The sequence below is a fragment of the Sylvia atricapilla genome, chromosome 3 (genome assembly GCF_009819655.1).
Source record: "Sylvia atricapilla isolate bSylAtr1 chromosome 3, bSylAtr1.pri, whole genome shotgun sequence".
NCBI classification, from domain to species: domain Eukaryota; kingdom Metazoa; phylum Chordata; class Aves; order Passeriformes; family Sylviidae; genus Sylvia; species Sylvia atricapilla.
Genome location: NC_089142.1, coordinates 87,310,849 through 87,330,945, shown reverse-complemented (window position 1 = coordinate 87,330,945; position 20,097 = coordinate 87,310,849). Strand labels below are relative to the sequence as shown.

General features: G+C 37.0%; 1 protein-coding gene across 1 annotated transcript in view; it reads right to left on the bottom strand.

Moving 5' to 3' along the window:
- SRBD1 (S1 RNA binding domain 1) overlaps window positions 1-20,097 on the bottom strand; it is a 124,336-nt gene that overhangs the window by 53,051 nt on the left and 51,188 nt on the right. Inside the window, exon 16 of the mRNA XM_066316089.1 lies at window positions 10,541-10,632. Coding sequence (XP_066172186.1) covers window positions 10,541-10,632 — 92 coding nt within the window. The remainder of the gene's footprint in view (window positions 1-10,540; window positions 10,633-20,097) is intronic.

Here is a 20,097-nt window from a genome sequence, read left to right as displayed (position 1 = left end):
AAGCATAGCTTTCTCTTGGGAACCTTCAATTAAAATGTAAAATTTAGACTCTTTTTGTCATATTAGCTTGGTTGACAATGCTGTCATATCCCTAGGAGGCTTCCAGTGGAGGCATAGGACCTGACCTAGCAAAGCACTTCTGCACAGATGCCTGTGGGAATTCCCACTGGAACAAACAGAACTATTCACACGCATAAAGTTACACAGACAATTTAAGTGCTTTCCTGGATCAGGCCTAAGAGTTACAATATTGAAGCAGGAAGATCAGCTAACAGTCATTTACACGATTAAGGGATGCAGCTCCTATGGTCAATACCAGCAGGATAGCTGACCTGCCTAATTCCCACTAAAGCCGCAATTTCACTCCAGAACTTTTCCAACTGATAAATAAAAGACAGCACAGTAGGAATAATGCAAGAGATGTTCACATTCTCTCTAGGCAGAAATTTAGTCAAGATTACCATCTACTGCCTCTTGTACAGGCAAACCCATTTATTTGGGCTCTGCAGAAGTGTGAGGTCTACTACCATGGGGCAGAGACAGTAAAACCTGATGGTTCTGGCATTTTCTTCTTAAAAACTATATCAACACTATAAAATTTGTTTTTCATTTTCAACTATTTTACACCAGGTACATTTCAGAAACCATGCATTTTCAGAAGACTACCAATGAAATAGGTAATGCATTCTTACTTCTGTAGATATTAAGGTATTCTTCACTTTTGCCCAAGCAAAAAAAGATTAAATTATATTACAGCATGCAGGGCAAAATGACAAAATCAGATTTCTCAAAAGTTATTGGCATGGCCAAACACGAAAAGTTTGAGAGATGCCTTTATTAAAATATAATAGACTAAGTAAAATGTGAAAAAAAAAAATCAATATTAAACAGTGTACTAAAATCAGGATGACACAACCCTCTATTAGAAAATCACAAGACTTGCACACCCCATAAATGCAAAGCTTGGAGTATGAAAATATTGCAACACTTGGAAAGGCAGTAACATACTATGCTGCCTTTCAATAGATTTCTGAAAAATTTTAACACTTGAAGGAACAGAATGGTCTAGGTGGTCCTCTGACTTCAGCGTAGATGTACTTCACATCCCAGTGTAATGAGAAATAAGAATACAGCAACATATTTACTGTAATCCTGTCTTGTCATTAGATAGGACATATTCTGCCATTTCATTAGAAAAGCAATTTTACTGCTTGGAAGTCTCAATTCACCTCATACTTTGGTTATTTGACAAGATAAACCCACAGATAGTAAAGGAAGTTTGTCTCAGAGATGAAGATGCCACTGTGATGGGCAAAAAAGATCCATAAGAGTTGTTTGCACAGCTCATGCCAATGTCTGTGTCTGATCTTCATAAAAAGTGAGGAATTACATTAAAATGTTTTGTTTCCTAATGGCTAATAAGCAGGTATGCCCCCATGAACTAGCAAACATACCTAATTATGTGGCTACTCCTGTCTTAGACATAAAATCACTAATTTCAATTGAGAAATTTAAATTAAGACCATTTTCTTCAAACATACTTCAGATAACTTTGTTTCTCTAATAATTCCTACAGCAAGCAATAGCGTATTTTGCATAAATCACAAAGGAGAGTTTTCACTCAAGAATACTGATAATAATTTTCAGGCAAAATCTTTCCAGACTAGAGACAGAAAAAACTTTGCTGTTGAGTGTGGCAAGGGCCAAACCAACACAGCAGCACTACAATTTCTCTGCATGGTATCTATACAAGTCAGCTGCCAGCCCTAAAAGACTAGAATTAGTGCTAACTTCTTCGGCTACCTGCCTCACTTCAGTAACAGAACAGGTATAAAGCAATAATTAAGACCAAAATCAGACTATTTAGGGTGCAAGGGCAGCTGGAAATCTTGTGAACTGGATGAAATTTATTATGGTTTCAAGTATTTTACCCATTTTGGGGGCAGGCTGCCAACTTCTGTTTTCAGACAATTGAATATTGAAATGTTCTCTTTGTGCATTGCTTTAGGTAAGAGCCACACCACAAAGAGTTTAATGGAAAGATAAGGAAGGAGTGCAAATGAGGAATGCGTATGAGTAGAACAAAAATGTTACAATTTCCTTCAGTTAAAGTGGCATTCAGATGTTGCTTAACACCGTAAGCAGAAAAACATTTTTGGCTAAAAGTCCAGGATGGTGGCATTCTTTCTTTTAAACACATCTTCACATAAAGATAAAAATGTGTCAGAGTCAATAACTGTGACAGCTTAGCTACTCCACATGAGTGGGAGCATTTGTTTTGTGCTTTGAAAAAATGTGAAGCTTCCAGATGTGAAGGCAGTAGATAGTTTTATAACTGCCTTACAAATAAATACATGGCAACCACAAGCTATTAAGCTATGATGAGTTCAAGTTCAATTTTGTCATAAATGAGAACATTCTGTATCTTTATTATAAAACCTCAGTATTTAGTTCTTGCTGAGACATGCTACTATAACATCCAAGTAACTCATCCATCCTCCTATTTTAAATTAACCTTTGCACCTCCAAAGTCTGGGTTGAAACTTCAATGTCAAGGAAATAAAAAAATAATATCTTAAGGTAATCAGGGACTAACTCACAAATGCGTAACATAATTACTGTCAATACATCATACCAGAGTAGATACAGAAACATTACAACTTTTTAAATCCTTTTATAAAGTCTATTATTGTGTTCAAGATCAATTACTCTCCATAAGTATCTGCAATAATGTTTACTCAGTGATCGATTGTTCAGGTTTCCTGAGTCCTGGATGCTTTCTATCCTGTTGACCTGAATTTCACCCTCCTTGCAAAGGCTACAGTGAAACGTACAGTAGTCTTTTCATTAAGCATTCTTTCTCAGGAGGTCAGGATTTGTGACACAGTTTTGAATCCTCATATATCTTGTTGGTGGGTTTAAAGTATGCAATTTATTTTAAGCAACTGTTCAACAGCTGCATTTCATCCAAAGCTCTTCTGTAGCAAGTGAGCAGGTTTTTGTTTTAAAAAGGTTACATTTTAGTTTACTTTTAACTCCATAAAACTGATAATCTGTTATTTGCCTAAGATTAATGAAATAATGAATGACAATATTCTACTTATTTATAACCAAAAAAATCTTTAAAAGAGATGGGTTGAATACAACAAGAAAGTTAGAACTATGTTTAAAGAGAAAACTTCAATAAGTGAATATTACTATGCAGCTTTTTAAAGTCAATATTTTTTTTCTTAGAAACACCCAAACACTTTTCTCAAGCCTTAGTAATTTCTGTATCACAGAATAGCATCCATTTTTATCCAAGATGAGATAGCGGACATATAATCATTTAGCTGAAGCCCAATATGATTTTTCTGTCACAGAAATGAGTTAGTCTCAGAAGATGGTATGAACTCCAAAAAAACTTTTCCCCATCTGTTCAACTTAAAAGGTAGATATATCAATATCCTTTTCACAGTCACACTGCTTGTACTAACTGCATCACTATATGTTGATTACTGTTACTACTAAAAGTAAAAAATTACTTGAAATTCTAATCTTACAAGAGCTAGTCATCTGTATCTTAGAAGAATTAGTCATTCGTATCAACAACAAATATTAACATTTATAAGTGATCAGAATGTTCTTTTCTCTGCCTAGTAAGAAAAGCAGACTTGGCAAATAACACATCAAATCCCAGTATTAAAAGGAAACCAAAACTCCTTGAATTGAAGAGCCTGGTACTAGTCATTCCTCTAGCTCCACACTTCAAGGAAGTAATAAAGCCTTCAGAAGGAAATACACAGACACAACACATGCACAGAGTGACACCAGAAGGGGGAAGTGCATGGTTCTCATAGATCTTTTATGCTAAGGGAAAGCAGTTTGACCAGAGCACACAAAACTCGCAGGTAGGAAGAGATCAAACTCCTCTACGTCAGCCCACTCCTGAGAGCTACAGCCTCAGAGGAAATACAGGGCCAATAAGCAGGATGTTAATGATTTTGCACCACTTCTCCCACATAGCCTGAGGATTACACAGCTTAGAAAACATTAGAATCTTGTCTAGAACAACTAGAAAACTACAAGACCACAAACACCTCTAATATCTGTGTAAAAATCCATTTAGGATTGTGCTACTGGTTTGGGGCAATTCAGGCCCATTTTTCTATTTCTCAGAACCCTGGTAGAGGAACATGTGCATGCCCAGCTGGGAGAGGCTCAGTCATTTCCAGACTATCTGCAGTTAGGGACTGGGTTTTGATTTCCTACAGAACCCACAGATACCCTATAATTTCTGTTTAAACTGTAGAGCCTAGCCCACACCTTAAGATGAGTTTCTGCTCAATGGCAGGAATGGGCCTATGGGGAGACAAGTAACAAGACCCTCCTGTTACTGTTCATAACTACGTATAATACTATTATTAATTAAGAATTGGTAATTGCTATTACTATTATTTTAGTTCATTAATATTACTATCATTAACATGTTCTAACATCTTACTGCTGTTCACCACCCTTTTCACTTCTAAGCACTGCATGTTCATCACTACAGTGTTAATAACTAAGAATCAGAGGAAACTGATGCATTCTAGTGAAACAGTGGCCTGATGATAGAGAATTGCTATGAAGCAGTAGTCATGCTGGGATTTTACTCTGGTTCTCTGTTCTCCAACCGTCCAAAAGTATAGTTAAACTCATTTTTAAATGCTACAGAACACAACAGATGAGAGATGAAATATGATTTCATTTCACACTGCTCTAGTTGCATGTCACCCAACTACACATTGGGCTGACAAAATTTTTGAATGTATTAGAACTCAGTGCTTGCTTTCCCTTCTAAAAGCTTGTGGAACTTTCACCAATTCTCTCCAACTAGCTGTAGTGGAAGGCTTCCACTTAGACAGCAGTGTGAATGTTTTAACCGTAGGACTAAATAAAACAATAAAGTTTTTGAAAAATGACCTTCTCTCCCGAGTAGCCAAAGGGGAGCAGTGCTCTTTTAAGAAGATAGAGAAATTAGCTCAAGTAGACAACCAGGCACTATGTCCCACACATCCAATCATCAAATTCTTTTACTTTCCTTAAGATAAAGTCAAAAGAAATTACATTTTTTCCAATCTCTACCTTCTACTTGCTGGCCAGTATGACAGCTCTGAACTCTGTGTCTCTAACAGGACCCCAGGGAATGAAACCCTGTAGCATAACAGTCTCAAAGTCCTAACAAGCCCTCAAAGCCTACAAGGCTTTCTTTTGCAAGGAAAAGTGCAAGAGGTACGCTGAACTTTGAGCATACAATAATGCAATGTGTTCTGCCCTGTGGAGAGGAGACAAGCAGATGGGATTTGACAATGCTAAGGCAAGCTGCGCTGTGTGACCTTTGGCTCTCTTAAATTCTTCATTATACTCAGAAAACATCCCTTAGAAACAACAGTTTCCATACTGGATTATACCTGTGCATGTAGCACAACACATGCTTGCCCTGTTAGTTTGCCACAGCTTCAAAAAAGTAGCTCTAGGGAATATTTCATCTACCTTTGTTGCTTTCCTGACTGGGTGACACAACCATGTGGCCTTGACAGAGCCCTAGTCCTTCATGTCCAAGAGAAAAATGCACATTTCTTAGGGTTGTTGCATTAGGCAAGCCCAGGTATGTTGCCCTTCTTTCAGCATCTGAACACAGAACTGCAAATTAAAAATCAAGCGTGTATCATTGCATAAGGCATGAAAATAAAATAGAGAGGCTTAACATGAGATCTCTTCTAACACAAACGTAATGTATGAAAAATCAGCCCATTTCTCCCCCTTTTACCTTACTTTTTAAGAACTGATAGAAAGAAAAGATTGCTTATTTGTTAGAGCAGTCATCTCAAAAGGAAAGGTAATTCATCAACTTAATGAAATGAAGACATTTCCCATTTATATAACTGAGTGTATATTGAAACCAGAGTAAAATCCCAGCATGACTACTGCTTCATAGCAATTCTCTATCATCAGGCCACTGCTTCACTAGAATGCATCAGTTTCCTCTGATTCTTAGTTATTAAGCAAGATTAATTTCATTATGGTATCCAAGAGATGGAGAGGCATCAGAAGAAAAAAATTCTTTGTGAGCACAAGCCAAACAATTGGTACATCCTTTATCTTCCTTATATTACAGACAACAAAACCACTAATAGCTGGCCATACCTTAAAAAGCTCCCAGGCATCAGAAAATGCATAAATTCCGCGTTCCTGTGTGACATCCTTCAACATGACTTAAATGTTATTACACTTTCTATATACTTCACCTATTCCTCCACAGTCTTCCCCTTTTGTCTAGCCAAACTTGCTCAAGCCAACAAGCATTTGCAACAAGAGGGTGTAGAAGTGGAAAAGCATGGAGAGGAAAAATAAGAAAGCCTTGAAGAGTGTATGTGATGATACCTCTACTGACATCCTTCATTTCTTATCCCATAAAACTTACTTTTATTAGTAATACAGGCTCTGCACATCAAAATAAACATTAGGAAAACCCGTATAGAGCAGGATGGAAGTAAAGCAATGATATAAACCTTTGGAAAATCACAAAATTCCAAATTTGCCCAGTAACAGCAACCAAACCCAGGCTGGCACAGACTGTCACAGAACGCATCTGTCTCAGGGAGGAATGCCTTTCACTACTGAGTTTAACTCTTTTCTTCTATAAAGAATACCACACAAAGACAGTCATCTCATGTTCTGGCAAAGAAAGGTAACTAACAGCACATGAATGACTGTTAAACTTGCAAGGCAAAGTACCATGCCCACAAAACTATTATTTTCTGCTGCTTCTAAGCAAAACTTGCATCCAGGCTTTCCATTGAAAAGAGGCACAAATTAACTCAATCACAGAGATCCAGAGCAATCCAGGAGATTTTACAGGCCAATTCAAGTGCATAACTCCTACTTGAAGCTGTCATGAATAAAAACTAATCAAAGGCTAAACATGAAGTGGTGTACTGATGCTAGGTCAGAAAATAAATTTCAAAAAGAAGCAGCAAAATCCCCAACAAATGAACAGAACCAAAAAAATACAAATTTGACAGCTTTATGAAAATTGCACCAAATGAAATATTTTAACTACTTCTTCAAGAGGGTGGCCAGAGGACACATGCCAGGGCAGAAATAGAACTGCAGTCATCCACCCAGCCTCACAGCTCCCTCATGACCAATACCTCATTGCAGCCTCAGAGCTGGCAGTCACAGAGCCTTGGTAGAGTAATATTAATAAACTTCACAAAGGTGATCAACATTGCCAGCTTGCAAAGCACTCTACTCATGGTCTCCAATCTTCCCTACAATACCTCCCACCCCAAATCTCGAGTGTGTCCTTGGGCACAGCTTTTGAGAAGTATTATTCAAGGAAGCCTTGCACTCCCTTCACTGTCAGACTGCAATCCTATCGCAGGTTCATCCAAAACCCCTCCATTACTGAATTCCAGTGGCTTGCTCTCTAGGCAGAGCCCTCCTAATCTGCTGCAGCTGAACTTCCTCAGCCTACCAAGTAGGAAATCCTTTTATTGCTCTGGCCTATAAGCCTCTTATCTCCTAATTCTGTGAGGCTGAGAAATAGCTGTTCTGCTCATTAATCCTACAATGACTGTCAGAAGAGGATAGATACCTTCTCACTCTACTCAAACACAAGTAACTAGGTTTCATCAAGTTCTTTACTATCTACTTAGCTGAGTCCCACTCCACAAGATTTTACAGGAACTGCAGTAGCAGTACAGAAGCTTCTGCATTTTCATTAAATACTCAGGACATTTCAAAAGTCGGAAAGACCCTATTTCATTCTCTGTACTCTAGATAACAGAAAATTGTTTAAAAAAGATCTTTTTTTTTTTTTTTTTTTAAAGCAAGTGCAATTTTGGCTAAAAGTGCTGTATGGATGATTATAAATACTTTGCTCTACAGTTTGTACATAGATCATTGATTTTAAAAGAGATTTTTCTCAGTCATTTATTACAAATTTGTGGCATCCATGACCTTCAAAGACAGCTCAAAGGGAAAAAAAAACAAACAGTTGAGACCATGGATTAACTAATACCTTTAATTAGCACCCCCAAGAAATGCTGAAGGTTGCTGGGTTTCTCCCTATATAGGACACTCAGCCAAGGAGAAAGTGATTAAGATAATTTTTCCATCAGGATTGATATCTTCTATTTCTCTGTATAAAGCAAAAACTGACAACCAACAGTTGCTAACTGCTACTAACAGTAGCTCTGCAAATATTACAGAGATGAGAAAGTTCTCATATAACATGTATTATTTAATATTTTACATTTATGTACCCAATGGACAAACACAAGCCTATCTGTGTCATTCAAAAAACCTTCTATAAAGTTTTGTTGAGAAAAATGTTAAAGTGGCAAATAGCGTTAAGATCACAGATATCTCACGTCAGCTGTACCTTTTATTTTAACTATAAATGTCACACTTCATCATGCAGCTGTCAGCTTCCTTTAATGTACTAAATGCTATCATGTAAACACAGAATCTGACATGATGTAACACAATAATTAAAATAAAAAACAAGTCAGCGTTGACACAATGTCACTTTGCTGTATGCTGCAAATTAAAGGAAAATTGAAACTACACAAGTAAGCTAGTCAAGAAAAAAATCTGAAAAAGCCTCAAACATCAGTTCATGTTTCCCTCTAATGTTATGCCCCATTTTTACATTCAACTTCAAGAAAACATTCATAGCTTTAGCACAGTGAATTACAAATTTACACCAAAAGATGTCAGGAAGAAAGCCTACAACTTCTAGAATACCTTGATTGTAACACAGTTCTAGCTGTCAGTTTTATAACAGCCAATATCCATGAAACTAGGCAATTATTTTTTAATTTCTATCCTAGCCTTTTCCAATTTCTATCCACTCTGTGGTACTGGTGCAGCATGTTAAAATTGCTGATGCTTTTAAAACCAGATGAAACAGCACTTAAATTAAGCCTGAAGAAAAACCTGGTAATAATGGAGGAATTATGAACTCTAGGTAATTATTATTTGAATCTATAATGTATTAAAATTTTGATTTCAATTTACTGTATTTGATGCACAACACTAAATAAAAGTGTCTGTAATGTTGAAAAGTTAATTTTGGAGAAAATTAGAAACATGTATATCTTATAACTGGATTTCCTCCCTTTCAGTGTTTTTTTTTTTTGTTCATTTACATCAACTTTAAGCCTACATTTAATACATCAGCACCATAAAAAACTGTGGCCCAAGGGAAAGCTAGTTCTATCTGTCACAAATACAGAAATGTCACATGCCTCATATTTACTCTGGCCATAACATGACACATTTAAAACCTCTGTGGCCCAGGGAAGAAATTATCACAACAGAGTCTGTTCGCAGGCAGGGAAAAGGGAATCAAGCAAAAAGAAGCTAAAGACCTCTCCTGCAAATGGAATGGCTGATATAGACATTCCAAGAATATTCCTGTAAAAACATTCACTTGAAACATCAAGTTAACACTTTCCCCTTGGTGGAAATAACAGGAAAGTGAAACATGGGGAATTCTATAAAGTTTTACCCCTGAATACCATGTCAGAATTCTTTTCTGCTGATTTATACCCTCTAAAGGATTTCCAGGCCAGTAACCTGCTAAAAAAACATTAAATTTAAGAACATTATAATTTGGACTGGAAAAGTTCTATATACGAGTGCTGCTGTGTTTTCCAATATGCTACATTTGATTGAGTATGACAGCAAACTACAGAAAAACTAAGAACAAAAAAAAAAAAAACCCAAGGTAGATAAAAACAAATGCAATAAGACACAGAATTAAAAATACGTAAGTGAAGTAAAACAAAAATAACCTCAAACCTGCCCTTAAAGCTGTCTCTGAATTAAAAAAAAAATCCATGAGTAGAATTTGGATACAGACGGAGCAGCTAGGAATTTGGTCTTTAAAGATTACTCTTTAACCACACACTGAAAATTATAACAGTGGCAACACTTGCACATTTCCAATTTCTGTTAGATCTCAGTGACATTTACGCTGAATTCGGTAACTTTTTAAAAACAAAACCTAAACAGTATATCTTGAAAACTGTATTCAGCCATGTGAAGACTGCAGTGATCACAACAAATGCGCATCTTTAAATTATCTGTTCTAGTTTTACATTGTTTTTCCAGCCCTTGAGTGGTTTAATTATTGCTAGAGATATTTATGTACACACAGAGAAGAGGGAAGGTCAAGCCCCTGTGGGGATGGACATGTGCAACTGTAAAAGTTCATGCAATTCATTGGTTCTATTCACTGCTATAAATTCTCCTGTGCCAGCCTGTTGAAGGAATACATCCACAAGGGTCTTTACATTACAGGCATTAGTAGAAGACAATGTCATTCATTTGCATGCCTAGGACTTGAAATGTGAAATGACAGAATAATTATGGTTTAGAAATAAAATATCAAAAACTTTTTTTCTACTTTTGGCTATTATTTTATTTAATAATACAAACAAACCAGTCTGAGATGTGAGACTTGAGCTCTGTGTTGAAATGTGATAAGATTAAATACGCCTCATACCTGCACTTCTTAGGTTAGGGTCTAGGTCTGGCATTTCCTTGGATGCTTCTGGACTGACACTGTAGATCGATGCTCCTGCTTCACTGACAATGCTGAAAAATAAAATGGCAAATCTGTAAAACAGCACACAACTGAACAACACAAGTGAAAGACTTCCCAAGTGACTTTAGTGAATATTTAGATTTCTTTTTAAAGCCTCAGATTTTGAACATACCAAATGCTTACAAAAGTATGTCAGTGGAAAATATCTCCATTTAAGCCAAAACACCCCTCCCTGATTTGCAACATTCATTCTTTATCAATCCTGGCTTTATTGTAAATACACACACTGTGCATGCTCTCAGTCCGTCTCAGTTTTTACAAGTGGAGAGAAAACGAATACAAGAAACAAGTGTTACCAGAAGTAAATACACAAACCAGCTTCCACAAACAAAACCAAACCTACCTGAAAATTTCATTAATAACACCTACATTTTAAAGTCTACCATTCAAGTATCACTTGAATCCAAGCCATGAGCGTGCACACACACATTAACATATGCCAGCTGCCCTAAAACACTCAAAAAGTCCCAACTTGATACAGACTGAGCCACAGAGCTGCAGCTCCCTTCTCAGGAGCATTCAATACCATATTCTCCCAGCTCTCACTGCCATCCCCAAAGAAAAACAGATTGCTTGTCTTCAGGAACTTAAAACTACAGTTCATGTATCTACTGTATGCCTCAAACTCATTCAGTAATCATGATAAACTCAGCAATTCAAATCAAACACATAATTAAAGATCCCTCAAGTGCTCTTGTTCCACTCAAGAGAAAACTGCAATCGAGTATACACAGCCTAAGTTTATTTTCAGCTGTGAAATTCTGATACCACTGAATCCACAGTATATTTCTTCAAATAACTTCAACAGAACTGGAATTTCAGGTTGATAATTATGGCATCATACAGCTACTGCACTGGAGGTTAATACTATCAGTTTCAGAACTATTTTTACTTTTACTGTTTCACTTTTAAAATAACCTAATCTTTGCCATAAGGAGAGAAACCACAGCCCTTAAGAAACAGACCTTTCAGCAAAAAATCATAACTTTGCTTTATAATGCTTTAAAATTGGACTATAAATTTTCCTTTTAGGAACATTTATTAGGTCAAATTTTTAAATAAAGAAACCGATACCTAGAAACCTCTCCCTTTAGAAAAAGATGGAAAACAGCTCAGAGGTTAAATATATTCCCATTCAACGTTCCAAGAACAGTAACAGTAAATAGTGTAAAATGCAAATACAAAAGGTAATAATTTCTTACCATTTTTTTACATATTCCCCTCTTCCCCATCAAAACTGGCAATTGGTGGAATGCTGTACACACAAGTCAGATTTTAAAGTTACCCAAAACTCCAAAGAACAGTAGTACAAACAGACTAGATCTTTCAATAAATACAGAGAATAAAATTAATGTAACTCCAGACCCGTTTAAACGGAGCAAAAAAAATCCTCAGACCAGGCGAACAGGGCAAATGAAAACGAAACTATTTTCATGATCTTTCAAAAAGATTCAGTATTATGAACACTCCTTCACTATAAATGGCATTCATAAAACATTCCCATCACAGCACCCAGAAATAAGATCATATCACAAAAACCTAACTGCTGAACATAAAGATGTTGACAGAAGACTCATAAAATTGATTTCTCTGATGAACAAGTAATTTAAAGAACAATGCAGCAGAACGTATTTCTTAACCTGTTCACACCTTATAAAGGCAGCATCTGGCAAGCACTCCCTTTCTGGCTATTGCTTCCAAAAAACCACACATGAGCACACGCTTCTAACAACTTTTCACTAATCTCTCTTCAATCTTGATATTCCAACAGATCTCAAACATTAGCCCATATGCGATTTTAAATTTAACACACTGATAATACAGTGTAATGCAATTTTAGATTTTAAAAAAATCAGTGTTTTGCAGTCATTTTTACAGTGCTGTACTATAAACTGTACTACTGAACACAGCCTATTGCTCGATCGTGTCCCGGTATTTTCTGCAGTGAACAAACTGATGTGACCTTGATGGGAATTTAGCACACTTGACATTTTAATGTTTCTCATTAATACTATACCGATAATTTGCAGAAGCAGAAGAATTGCACTAATACTGTCATTCTGTGGTAATATGTGACTTGTGCCAAATTTTAACACAGGCAGTACAAAAACTCCTTGCTAAAATGAGCAGATAAAATTAAAACTCAGGATAGGAGACAAACATTTGAAGAAAGCATATTTCCTTTCCTCAAGAGCAAAAACATTTACACACTGGGTGAGAAGAAGGGGGGGAAGCCAAGTAAAAAAACTATCACAGGAAAAAGAACAAGATATAAAAAACACCTACAGCATACACTGGATACTTGAGATCCACTCTGAGATGATTTAGTATATGCATGCAGTTATTCTATGAAGTATTTGGTGTAGCAGACGTGGAAAAGGGGAGCAAGAATTTCCACTCACATAGAGCCTCACAATGCTTTGCCCAAGACAGCAAGACCCAGACGTTAAATAAATCTTTTACCCAGATTAAACACATAAGGCCATGCACTCCAAAGAAACCATCCCCTGGTTCATTCAACAGTGAACCAAATTCTTACAGAACTATTAATGGCTATCACATGGTTGGATATGGCTACAGTGAGGTGGTTACCAATGTGACAGTGGCACACAGAATGCTAAAACATTTAGCATGGTCAAAATACTTAGATTACAAACTTTAGGGATTTTCAGCAGTTGCACTGGATTTTACTTTTTGACTAGACAGGCGACAGTCACTTTGGTTCACTGACATTTCATATGTTTTCCAAATTCTCATCATTCTCTTGAAAAGCAGGACGGCTTTATAGACAATTTAAGCCAATTTAGCGTTGCTAAATGCTCTACATCATGTCTTTTAAATAACGTATATATATTTTATGTCAGAGCATATTAAGAGAAAACCAAACATGCTCAAATGAGTAGGCAATAGAAATTTGAATAGAAATAGAAACAGAGACTCTGAATTACTGTCCACACCGTTCATCAATCTCCTCCTCCCACTTCTATAATGGATACAATTCTCAAAAGAGTAAAAAAAAAAACAGCAACATCATAAGAGCTGGTGAAATTGTATTAAAATCTTGTGAATCTTCAGAATTTGCTTCTATTTTGACTTTTTAAGGCATTTAATAGATGAAACCAAAAGAATTGCTCCCATAATGAGATCCTCATTACTGTGCGTTTCTTAGTAGGAAAGATTCTTATCAACCCTAAACAGTTAAAAACACTTTAGTGAAAAATTATTTTGTTTTTTAAAGTCAATATGTAGTAGGTAAACAAGCACATGGTTATGGTATGATACAATGTGGTTCTAGTACATGAATGAACAAGTCTCAAACTTCTCTTTGAATTAACAAAAAGCAGGTAAATTATCTGCAACCATGCCTCCATTGTGCGCTTCCCATGTCAGCCATCCTATGGATAAGGGGTTTTTCCTCAGCATCTATATCCAATTTTTAAAAGCTGAAAGTGCACAAATCACAAAGCCACTACACAATACTACAGTGTATTCTTTTCAATTGTACAAACTGGCTTGTTGTATATGAACTAAGTTTTCCTGTACTGCACCCATCTCATTCACAGCTGTTAAGACACATTCTAAGCAGCCAAGGCAACATTAAATGTATTCCACCAGCACCACCTGGTGGGCCCTCAGCTTTATGCTACAGACCATGACACCTATATTCTAAATACCTTCAAGAGCCTCTTAACATTTACTAAAGCAAGTTGTTTTCTTACTCAGCTTAAGTAAGCATTACCTATTTGGTCCGAAAAGATTATTGATTTTGAAAATATCCAGATTTTCCATCTCCTATTTTTTACAGGAAAAGGAGCTCTTCTTGTAAAAGGTAAAAAAAGTAAAATCTGAGAATACTTAAAATTTACTCTTTTTTTAAGTTCAGCGTTTTGTAGGTATTACATACCTACAAAAATGCATAAAGATTACATGTAACCAGCTAGTTAGCAACAGTGGTTTAACTAAATGACAGTTTTTAAAACTTGCAAGTTTCTTAGGTAGTAAGTTTTTCACTGTAAACCTTTTCAAAGCCACATAAAACATCTAATGTAGGCATAACAAAGAAAAGATGTATCAGGCTAGACATTTGTGGGTCTAAAGACAAATGCAACCTTCCTGGCATTTTCATGAACCTTACCAACATTTCAGACTTCTATACTACATTGAGGTTATTTCTCTACAATCAAAGGCAACACTGGATTAATAACCTACAGAGAAACAAAAAGCAACTTCATCCAACTTCACATAACTTGCTGTTCCTACAACTTCCAAATCCCTTATCTACAACTCCAATCCTTTAAAGTAACATTTTAAAAAACAACACAAGTACAAAGAAGAGTCTGGTGTTTATTACTTGGAGGAAAATCCTGGTCACTCTAAAAGCAAAGAGTATGTCAACCTCAAAATGAGCCAAGATTTTATTACTTGGCCATAAAATGCTGATCTGCCAGAAAAAGTCCATAATTTAGTAATTGTGGCTAATTCCTCTAATTCAACTTTTTACATATTTATTGATAAATATATTGTTCATAAACTTATGGCTACAAAAGCCAGAGGCTCCCATGAAGTACAAACAGTAGAAAAAGAGTCAAAGGCTTATTCAGCATTATTTACTAAAATATTTGGGTTATGAATCACCCGTGACAGAAAAATAAAATGAAATAACATGACAAAATATTCTCTAGAAGAAAACACTGTATTTAGACACTCAGTTGGAATGTAATAAGCTTTAATTATGTTGACAGATGTTATGATTAAGACCAACTAAGAAGGGGCAGGGAAGGCTTAATTAAGCACATACTCAGAAGAAGATTGGACTACTTCATGAATGAGAAATCCATTGGGCCTTAGTGAAAACACAGAAGTCCCAACTAGTTCCTGAAGAGCCTAACATCCAAAAGGGTTGAGAGTTACACTATAGAAACAGGATGCCAGCATCTGTTGTTAAATGTCTCCCTACACACTTATTTTGGAGGGCTAATGAAAACCACCTAGGGGAGGTCTAAAAAGCTCTTCACAGGAAATAGCAATAATCCCCTTATTTGCAATTGACTTGTCTCGCACTTTCTGCTCCTGTCAAGCAAGACATTGCACATGGCAGAAGGCACTTGAGCAGCCCCTTCAACTCCTCACCATTACCTGTGAGGCAGAGCTACCTGTCCCTCCTAGAAACTCCTGTTTGGGCACAGGAATACTCCAGCACCTCTGTGCTGTGCAAAGCACAATTCCTTCTGCTGTGGTAGTCACTGTGGCCAGCTGGAGCCTGCAGCACAGCACAGGCTGGGCTGTGACTTGTGCAGCCACACGTGCTTAGCCACAGGAACAACAGGACACCAGCATTGACAGACCCTGGCTCTGATGCAGCTATGCCATTGCTTTTTTTCACATGAGGAAGATAAACCATGGAAGTGCAAGATTAAAAGGTTTTGGTATACACTGAATAATGTATTCAAAAAATAAAAAGGCCAAAGATATTTTCTAAAGCTTATTCATTCTGAGAGATAAGATTCATAATCTGGTGTTGCCCCATCACTAATAAAGTAGTGGTATAGCAAAGGAAGATGTTAGGGTCATGAAAAGGAATTATATTAGAAAGTAATCATTATTCAATAGAATCATGGCAAAAAGCATCCAAGTCATCTGTGCTTTTAAAATAATATAAATAATTAGCTTTAAATGTTGACAATATATAGAACCTGGGAGATATTTTCATTGTAAAAGATACTTAATGCTAAAAACACCATTAGATGGGAAAGGAATGTTCATCAAATTTCCATTGCTTCACTCAAAACTTTTAGCTACTACACACCTTAAAAATGTTGCTTATATGACAGTCCATGTTTCAAAATCAGTCAAATTAGACAAAAGCTGTTATAGTCATCTTTAGCAAAAGTATTACAAAAAAGCTCATAGTGACTCACAGTTGCACCTGCGAGTTCAATTAGATGCAGGAGGGACACCATAAGCCTTAAAGTACAGGTCCTGCTTCAGAGCTCCCAAACACACAAGAATTTAACCCCACAAAGAGTCTTCAGAGAGCACGCCAAACGATAAGCAATGAAACAGACCCCATGTGGTTGCTCAGCTGCATTCTGTAAGTTTCCATAGAAAACAGTAGATGAAATTCTGCTTACAATCAACATTTTGACCCCAGAACAAAAAAACAGTCAGTGTTTCTAGCCATGTGTGAATTTGTTCTGTATTTTATGAAGTTTATAAATTATGCCACGCAAAGAAAGGAATTTGCTCTTGACCAACTCAATCGACTTTTGAAAGTAAAAACTACTACATGATTTCACACCAGGGACTCTGCAGCAGATTACAGCCCCATCACCTCTTTCAGTTACAAACCCTACATTTGAAACAGCTTGCTGACCCCATAACAGGGACAATAAATAAGTACCTTATCAAACAGTTGCTGAAATGACAGAAGTTCAAGACAATCATCCTTTCATTGGGAATTATTTCTCTCCTGTTCAGCCACAAATGATACTCAGCATCAGTTATGCTGATGGCTTTCCAGGTAGACAGTATAGAATCTACTCAAGAGGAAAAAGTTAGGCCTGTTTCAATACATCTTTAGCAAGATACTCTAAACAGTGTTGGTATTGTTGCTTCAAGTCATTAAAAATTACTTATCTTAAAATAACAGTCTTATATTGATACAGTGTTTCCCAGTTTTTCTAGTATGCTTATGTAAAACTAAACTTCTCTGTGGAATTAAAGGACAGTCTTTCAGATGAAGAACAACATGCAAAATTTAATGGTTTGAAATACTACATTAGAGTCTTTCAAGAACAGATAAAAAGCAAGAATTCCTCAATGTCTGCTCACAAGAAAACTCTCTATGAACTCCCAAATCAAGAAGTAGTTACCGTACTAAATTATGAAAACTAACTGTGTAGCTCCAGTCTGGAATCCTTTATTCAGCTGTGTATGAACCATGCCCTCAGCACATCCCTGCAAAAGGGAAGAATGATCAGATATCTGTCTTCATCTTGTCTGAAAACTATGACATTTTTCAGTAAGAAAAGGGTCCAAATGGCAGGTGTCAAAGAGCTTTAGCTTCACACGTGGTGCTAGGAGGCAGAAAAAACAACAGTAGCGTGTGGCCATGTCAGAGCTGCACAGAAGCTGCCGTACAAGCGCATATCTGAAAAGAGCAAACCTCAGAGCCTGTTAAATCAATCTAGTGCCAGATGCTGTTATCAGAGCAAAACTGGTGCTGTGGATTCATCCCCAGAAGAAATACATGTCCCATGTCTGCAGTGAAAAGTGAAAGACCTAGGGTGGCATGTCTCAAGACTGAAGGTGACAGTCACCTGTGACTGCCCCCACCACTTTCAATGACAGTTTCAGAAAACAAGTGCTGTCATTGCTCATAAAGCAGCTGGAGTTGAAGCTCCTTTCTGCCTTTGCACAGAGCTTTAAAATCTGAGCTTCGGGTCCAAAATCTACTTCCAAGTTAACCATCCAACTGAAAAGCAGTCAAGTAATTTATTTTTACTTAAAATGGTATGGTACAGTAGGAACTTCAGAGAAAATTTAGCTACTGCTCATCTCCTTGCTGCAGCAATGCCAAGGAAAGAAACTGTAGAATCAACATTACTTTAATGCAGGAGGACGAGTTTAACTCAAAAGAAACACATTTTATGAGATTACCATGCAACAGCAGTAATTCTAAGCAGTATAAATGAAAAGTGGTTGTATTAAAACATGTTTAAAAGTTACCTATCTATAATCAATTACCATTAGAATAGAGGAAAGCAAAAAAGGCTTTAGGACTCCCTTAGGAAATGAAGGTCTTAGAGTCCACTCCTAAAATATAATAGGCATGGAAATGGGTATGCTCTTTATAAATATACTTGGTAATTTCAAGACCAATCGTGCCAGCATTCAGCAGTTTTGCACAACTAAATTATCCCAGTGAATTTAGGGGAACAAACTATACATACAGGATTAAAAAAATGTAGCCAAACACTGACAGGATTTTACCTAACCTGTTTTTACCCAGAAGGGAAGCACAGGGAGACAAAGAAACACAACCGATTTTGGCAGTCAGGCTTCAAAAATAATAGGAACATTACGCAATGTTACACACTCACATGTCACACCTTTATAGACAATCTTGACAATAGAAATGAAATCACCTAGATGCACATTAGAAACATGGCACAGTCCAAAAAGATGATGATGCTCCCCAAAAAGCCTATGAAAACTGTTTCACACTAAAAGGCTCAATAAGCAAGCTTTTTTAGCCCCTGTCCCTCACAGTTCTCAAGCACTTTGTGGAGATGACAAGCTTGACTCAACACCATGAAACGCCGCAGACCAAAGGAATCTACAAGTTCCAGAGCAGAAGGCTTTCACCAACACTGTCCTGCCAGCAGCAACTTCTCAGCTCAGCCAAGCAGAAACCCCTGCAGTGATAGCACCATGGCAAAAGCTGGTGCTTCACTCAGTCAATTTCCAGCCATGCAAGATCTTACAAGAGGTAAGATCTATCCTGGTTATTTCTAGAAACAGCAGAGGCAAAGGGTAAAACCCTGAAACCTGGTAGTTCATGTTCATGTATAGTTAACTCAAGTTGAAGCATTATCAAATATCAAGGTTGTGGAAATAAACAAGGTTTTTTTTAAAAAAATAATTCCTACCTATAAAGAAATACATAGCCCTTACTACTATCACCCGTATTTGGCATTGTCACTGACCATTTATAAAATAGGGGGGAAAAGTCTGACTAAAGCCTAATTAATTTTTAAGCCAAAACATTTCCCTATTGCATATACTGTCATACCCACATCACCCTTCTGTGGGACACAGGATGTTCACGAAAACAAATGATCCACTGAGGAGAGTCCATCAGGTTCTTGAGTGAATACAGCTCTCTCAACCAACTTATTTGTCCGTGAACTTCATAGAGCATTCAGATTTAATCAAATAACACAGCATTAAGAAGCATCACATGTGAATAGTCAGTTTGAAATTACCTAGAAAGGCTACAAGAGCATGGCATTCCAGTGCTATAATTGCTCTTACTAATCATTTTTATCTAGTTAGAACAAGCAACACAGATGCAACAACTGCTGTGCCTAAAATGCAGTTAGTTAATCCAGACAAGGCTGGAGCTTAGAGTCACATTAACTCTCAGGGAGACTTTGTCCTCAGAATGGAGCATAACTGGACAAGACCACAGCATATGGAAGAAAATGCCTCTTGGAGAACGGCACCTCCAGCAACTGTCATTTTCTTTAATGCTCACTCTGGGCAATTGGGAGGCAGCCGGGCCAGCATTGCTATGCCGCCTCCACAGCCCTGATTCATGCAAAATTCTCACCTGTAACTTTGGCCAGAGACAAGGCTTTATTCTGTTTCCCCTCTGTGCTTTCCTACAATCAGTGGTATTGATCTTAGTGCTCAATCTCTCCTTACTAGCCCAACCCTCTCCTGAGCACAGG